Source organism: Bremia lactucae, linkage group LG1, assembly GCF_004359215.1.
Source record: "Bremia lactucae strain SF5 linkage group LG1, whole genome shotgun sequence".
Taxonomy (NCBI): Eukaryota; Oomycota; class Peronosporomycetes; order Peronosporales; family Peronosporaceae; genus Bremia; species Bremia lactucae.
Window position 1 is genome coordinate 5,502,106 of NC_090610.1, and position 7,384 is coordinate 5,509,489.

Genomic DNA, 7,384 nt, shown 5'->3' on the forward strand with positions numbered 1-7,384 from the left:
TGTGATTGGTAATCACACTGTGATCTTGTGCAGTTGTACTAACGACCGTACCACAAGTGAGGCCATCGCACTCACTCGTAGTACATCCACACGCTTGTGGACGCTCCAAGACGTTCATCAGATGGCCATCTGATGAACAAGTGGCAGGCATCTTTACGGATCGATGCTGCCAGCTGATCCTTGGCTCGTATTTTCTGAGCCAAGGTAAACCTAGGATGACATCAAATTTGTCATCCAAATCCAGTACGATGAAATCATCATCATACTGTAAATATCTTAACGTGTAGTGAAATTTCACTACGCGTTTCATTACTGTTATCGATGCGCCTGTCGCTAGACGCACCGTCATCCATGTTGGAGGGATGTCGCGCTCAACATATTTGAGCCTACGAATCTCTAGTGACTGGCGACGAATAGAGTTACTCGACGCTCCGCAGTCCACTAGGGCTCTGAGTGAAAATTCATTTGTCACTTTTAACTTCAAGGTGATGAGGGATACCTCATCACCAGGTGCCGAGACACATAATGATTGTGTGTCTGGAGCAGCTTTAGTCAAGAGATTTGCAAATTCTCTTGAGGTTGTTGGATCAGTAGGGCGTTGCGCCCCTACTGACGCCGACCGTTTTTTGGCGGTCCGCTTCGCTGTTGCGATTTCGCAACAATGTCGGACCCGCGACCGTTGCCCTTTTTGGCATACGGTCCAAAATTACGTTCAGTACCTTTCGGTGCTGGGCGTGGGGCACTACACTCATGAGCGTAGTATCCTAATTTTTGGCAGCGATGGATGTGACGCACTGGTTTAAGGACGCCAGATTAATAGATGAGTCGCGATGGGACCATTGAGAATTCCCTCGAGAGAAGATGCCAAATGCAACCTCACTTTTGTCGATATAAACTCATGATTTCTCGCTTTTTCTGATTATGAGCAAGAGCGTACTGGCTGGATTACTGAAGGTATTCAAGGTAATGTACGAGACCAATGGCATTTCTGCGATCGCTTATTGTTCGAAAAGCGAGGTTTCTCGCTTTCGACGTAAGAAAGTTCATGGGTTACGGACCTCCTAACTCGTGTCGTCTTGGAGGACGATATGATGAGGAACTAGCTTGAGCCTGTCTCAAGCTAAAGTCCTCCTGTTCCGCAACGGATATTGCTTCTTCAAGCGTATCCAGTTCCAAGCAGAACAGGTGGGTCTCTACGGGATCATCCGTAAGACCTTGCTTGAACACCGTAATCAACGTGTGTTCAAGAACTGGGTTATTTGTTATACAACTCGCTAAGAGTCGTATGTGCTGGGCATATGCGCGAACATCACGCTTGCCTTGCTTGAGTTTCAGAAGCTCGGAATGAGCTCTGAACTCAGCCCTTGGTGGTTCAAACGTTTGTTTGAGTCGGGTTTTAAAAGCCTCTAGCGACCCAAAGACGTATGGGTCGCGCAACTTGAGGCCCAATGCCCAAGTTTTGGCACGATCTGCCAAATTTGATTGAGCGAATGCGACTTGCATTTGCTCGTCGATGATGTGACGTGCCCTTATAGCATCGTCCAACTTGACAAACCAACTCAAGAGGAAGTCTTCTTCGACTCCCCATACTTAGAGATGTCAATCTTTACGGTTTCGGGACGACGCGTTTGCGTCATCATTCCAGGTACAGGGGTCTGTACCTGTTGTAACCTCAACAGTTCTGCCTGTTGAGAGCCTTGCTGATTCAGCAAGGCTACCTTTTCCTTCATCTCGTCAAGTTCATGTTGTATGAACTTGGCGATGGCTGAATGGAGGGCATCTCTGTCCAAATTGGACAGCATTGCCAAGATTGCATCGTTTTCTACTATCGAACTCATTCGTTCGACCGCACTCCTTTCCATGTCGTTTAGAAAGGAGTAACGTTCACGAGAAACGTGATACGTATTCCCAGTATCATCTAATATGTCCATGCTAGATGAAAGAAATGTGGTCCTTAGACGGACTACAAAGTGCTACCAGGTGTAACGGGGCACTACGACTTGTACTGCTTCAGTACAAGTCCACTTCGCACTGCTTCAGTTGCGAGTGGTGCCTTACGTTATTTCTCGTACACTAGTACGTGCAGAGGAAGACTCCTCTTTAAGGTAACTAGCTTAAAGAGGGTAAAATGAAAACTGTATTAATATAATTAAGTATGTCTTCTTTCTCTCTGTTAACTCTTATTTAATTATAAGCTAATACTAAACATGCAATTGGATTCTTATTTTATCTGTCTTTCTCTTTTGTTTACATCTACAGCTTATTAGTCTGCGGAATAAATATATATAATGGTCTATGCCTATTTATGGATAAGGATTCTGAACATTACTATATAAAGTAATATCCTCCAAATATTATCTACCTTTTAGATAATATATTGATTAAAAACCTTAAGTGTTAATTTCATGTAACAGTACACCCCGTCACAAGCAGCAATTTCGTCAAATTTGACATCGCAGCTCGGACAGCATCGATTCTGTTTCGACTGTGATACGTATATTTTATAAGCGTCTGTACAGATTCGATGGATGATGCCATGTATGGCTACTTTTTTTTAAATGGGAGAAATGCCGCGGTACGATCGACCATGACTCAGCTGGCTGGTGATGTGGTGTTCTGTGGACGCATATAAAAACTTGCGTGGATGCTAGCCCAGCGTCAATTACCAGCACATTTTATGGGGATGCATTACTCATTACAAGAGTCTTGCAAGTCTCACGCGTTCGCTTCCCCCACGAAAACCTTGGCACGGATCGATTATGTCACAATGCTTGCAGCCGCAGCAGCTTCAAAGTACAGCAAATTCTGTGTCACTTGTAAGAAGATTGGCCAAAGGCTTAGGTCGCACCGCAAGAATTAAAAACAAACTTCGACTTAAAAAAGGTGCCTCGAATATTATTTTTACATTAGCTCAGTTTAGCGATTCTTCGTGACACTAGCGTGCTTTATCATTGCCTAATCGTGTTGCCAACCGATTATACATGATTGCTTTCTGATGGCCGAAGTAAGGGCTTTTCGATCAGAAGTGCTCACTCAATTTAATCAATTTCAGTCAATACTTGTACAGCCAATGTTATATGTACGTGACCTCTACTTAATCTAATTTAAGTACTTAAATTGAGCTTCCAATGTGAGAAGCGCTGGGCTAGAATGATAAAGCATTTCTTGTCAACGATGTTTGTGAGGATACTAAGCGCAGCTTATATATATATAGTAAGAATAGATGCCGACTATCATCTCCCATTGTTTGTTTGCAAGTCTTCTGCAAGCACTTTGCAAAGCACTTGTAGAAACAATCTTCCATTTGCTTTGTGTGATACATCAGCCACAGTAGCACCGACGTACTTGCTTTTAGATGCCATTAATCCTTAGGATTATCAGACAAGATAATATTTAAAAAAATAGAGGATTTGCATAGAAACGTTCACATAAATCTCCGCAATTTCGAGGAAAAGCACAATCCACAGTTCCAATTAAACTCGTTAACATTTATCTTTCCACGCGACGCCCTCCGACGAGAAGGAAATGTATACCCACGCATCTCCGGCACCCTCTGACGTACCATTAAACAAGCGGCCATGTCACATGAAAGTTTCATCGAGTTCGCGAGCGATCTTTCGTGCTTTGGAGGTAGAAACGCTGCTGGAAGGGGTGCTAGTGATGCTAGATTTGCCTTCGTCCGCCAATCTACTTGAGATCCTTGCATCTAACGTCTTGTGGCAAAGTGTGCTGAATCAGAATCACTTTTGGAAGAAAATGCTCTTCACTCATTTTGGAGGGGACTTGCCACCTGTGGAGCACTTAAACAACGTGATTGGACAAAACATTGACTCAGACGACGAAGACTCAGACGAAGAAGAATCAGACGAAGAAGAAGAGAGTCTTAGCGTCCACACAGATGGCTACAAGGAGTGAGACGACACAAATGGCTACATTCAAATGGGTTAAGGGTGTACCAAGTCCAATGGTACTGAATGTGGCCTGTCCAAAGTTGACGAATTTCTTGCGCTCAGCCGAGCAATTGTATCAATTTAACACACTGGTGCAAATTCTACAAGGAGACATTGAAAAGATTGAGATAATTGGAGATGAACGGGTGGATGGACTGGCGTTCCCGACGGGTTATGACTTAAAACAATATCGAAGCAGCTATTACGCATCCTCGGCAATCTTTCGACGAGCAGGTCCAAAGCTAGATGATCACGTAAGGGAATTAAAAATTCGGCTGAAGGCTGGTAATGCGATCGTGACTCCGGCGTTTGATGCCGGAGTGGACAAGCTTATTCATTGTGTGGGTCCATATCAATACGATGGACACCATATGCGAACGTTGCAACAAACGTACTGGAGCATGCTGCGGTGCGTGCACCAAGAAAAGCTCCATTGTGTCGCCGTGGCATCCATTTCAACAGGTGCCAAGCGCTTGCCGGTCATCGGGGCCGCCTGGGTGGCTTTATGTGCCATTCAGCGCTACATACGCTCTGTCCCGTGGACCGCGACTATTGCCATTGTGTGCCATAGTGCCCGCGCTTATTCGGCGTACACGAAGAGCAAGGCCAAGGTGATGAGTCGATTTAATGCGAAATATCTACGCACGTCTCCAACTCGAGATTGGTATTAGTTATATACGATTCGTATTTAAGGAAGATTGTAAACGGTCGGCCACACTATGGATACACAGAAGGGGTAATTAAAGATCAACGGTAACTGGAACAGGTTCGATAAGAGGAATAACGATTATTATTTCCTATGAGAGGATATATATCAATAAGTACCAAAGTATTATATTTATTAATTTTAACTTTAATAATGTCAATATTTCCAAATTGGATAATAGTGATGCAATAAGACATTAGCTCTATTAATTGGTAGATTTAAGTCGAAATCAACCCCGCCAATCGTCAAAAGACAGATATGTGCGGTGCGCAAGGTGACGTCATACTTAGTTAGATATTTATAATGAGTTCAGTAGTAGATAGAAAATCGTTACGTACGAGACTTAACATATTTATACAGTTTTACTTTCCCTAATTCTGATCCTTTGAATTACCTTTGGTGGCTAAGGACCCTTAGCTACTTAAAAACCTTTCTCTTACCCTGTGTACATGAAATTTCGAGATGCCTAACCTTCACTGTAACCAGTGTAAGGTCAACAAGTACTTACCAGTACTAATGAGAGGTGCTCCGTTACACCTGGTAGCACTTCCTAAATCGTTCAGCGATCTACGCACGTTCCATCCAACATGGACATTTTGGATGAAGAAGGAGGGAGCTTTTCAGCCCCTCAAGAAGGTTATCACGCCACGCATGAAGGGTTTACCCATTTGAGTGACCTTGAATGGAGGGCGATCGAACGAATGAGTTCGGTCGTAGGCGGGCCAGCCGTTGGCGCCATGCTGTGCACTCTGGGTAGGATGAACAGCATGCGGCCATAGCCGAGTTCATTCAACACGACTCGACGAGGCCCAAGAAAAAGTAGCCTTGTTCACCAGCAAGGCTCTCAACTCGCGGAGGTGTTTTAGAGAACAGGGTGCTCAAACAGTTGAAACTGTTGAGACAGCAGCATCTATATGCTGCTAATAGACCGACGCTTCCGCATCGACCCGAAAGGTTTAAGATAGAAATAGCTTAGTCGAAGGCAGTCGAAGACGACTCCCTTTTGAGACGGTTCGTCGAGTCAGACGACGCCATATAAGATCGACGTATCAGTGATAATGCGACGAAAGTGAATTTGTCATGTCCAACTTAGCCGGACGTGTCAAATCTTGGGCCTTGGAGCTAAACTTCACGACCCATTACTCTTCGGGACGTATGAAGTCTTTAAGAGCCGGCTCAGACAAATATTTGAGCCGGCGGTCCTGGATTTGAAGCAGGGCAAGCGTGACATTCACGCTTATACCCATCACACACGATACCTGGTCAGTTGTACCGTTAGTCATCCAATTAATGAAAAAAACACAGGTAACTGTGTTTATAAAAGGTCTTGCAGAAGGACCTGCCAGGACCCACATGTTCCGGCCAGAACTAGCTTCGCTTGACCAATCGATATCTATAGCAGATCAGAAGGCCTTTTATCCTGAAACAGGCTTTCGTCCACCCAGGTGCATATCGTCCACCGAGACAACAAGAACGGAGGTCCAGAACCCATGGATCTCTCGTATGTAGAGAACGAGAAACCTCGCGCTTCAAGTTACAGATGGTCACAAAAATGATATCGTTGTCAAAAAATGGGTCACCACGGCCAGTGCCTAATAACATGAGCGAAAATACTGACCTTCCGCTAGCAACACTAAGGGATGAGATTAACCTCATCACCTTGGAAATAAGTGACAAATAAATTGCCACTTAAGTCCCTAGTCGATTGTGGGGCGTCAAATAATTTTATTAGACGTCAATCGCTAGAAGACCGCAGACTCAAACTTTTTGAGCGCGATATCCCTCTAACGAGGATGACAGTGCGCCTAGCAACAGGCGCATCTGTATCGGTTTAAAAATGTGTATTTGGTATCCAATACACGTTAAAGGTAAACAGAACAATGTTGATTTCATTTAAATGACAAATTTGATGTCATTCTTGGATTAACATGGCTCGAAAAGTACGAGTCATGTATAAATTGGTAGCGTCAAGCCGTGACGATGCCTGTCTCTTGTTCATCATATTGCCAACTGATGAACATATTGGAGCGTCCACAAGCGTGTAGATGTCCTTCGAGTGAGAGCGATGGCCTCACTTGTGAGTCGGTCGCTAGCATGACTGCACAAGACCTCAATGCGAATACCCAACACGTTGTGGGAGTTAGATCCCGACGGCTGTGCACAAGCCTAGGCAGCGTCAAAGTTCGACCACTCGAATAAGATGAGTGGCACGAAACGAAGATGCTTGCTTGAAAAGCAACATCCAAGAACGTTAAAAGCGCTAGTCTATAAGAGATAGTGCGGAAGTCCTAGATTGACTGGAGAGTCGATCGTAGAGGATTTCGCTGTGGTAGCGCAACCACAGCTTGAGTCATGTTGGGGAGGATACTCCCCAAATAATTTCTGCGAGAATAAGTCCCCGGAAATTTGTGGTCAAAGGTTCTCTGGTACCTTTGAAAAAACTAGTTATAAAGAAGAAACTGAGACAATAATGTCCTAGTAAACAATGGGTTAAGTTTTGGCGCTTATACACTTGATCTAAGCGCGTCTCTTAAGTTAATTTTTGAGATTACTCAATTACCAACGCTATAATCGAAGCTGATTTTGCGTAATCTGCGTAGTGGCAAAGTCAAGCAGGTCTGCGTACTTCTCACAGATTACAATTGCGTGGTCGATATTCGGTCGGCAATAATGTTCCCAGAGAACGTACGGATTCCCAGTAGCTCATCGATGGACGAAAGTGTCCTCG

At 44.3% G+C, this 7,384-nt stretch overlaps 2 protein-coding genes across 2 annotated transcripts; both read left to right on the forward strand.

Moving 5' to 3' along the window:
• Positions 1–3,585: 3,585 nt before the first annotated feature.
• CCR75_000548 (uncharacterized protein) lies at positions 3,586–3,915 on the forward strand (the record flags this gene model as incomplete). Its single annotated transcript, XM_067958655.1, has 1 exon — positions 3,586–3,915. The coding sequence occupies one exon, from the start codon at positions 3,586–3,588 to the stop codon at positions 3,913–3,915; it is 330 nt and encodes a 109-aa protein (XP_067822828.1).
• Positions 3,916–3,925: 10 nt separating this feature from the next.
• CCR75_000547 (uncharacterized protein) lies at positions 3,926–4,621 on the forward strand (the record flags this gene model as incomplete). The annotated part of the gene is made up of 1 exon (XM_067958654.1): positions 3,926–4,621. The coding sequence occupies one exon, from the start codon at positions 3,926–3,928 to the stop codon at positions 4,619–4,621; it is 696 nt and encodes a 231-aa protein (XP_067822821.1).
• Between the last annotated feature and the right edge of the window lie 2,763 nt (positions 4,622–7,384).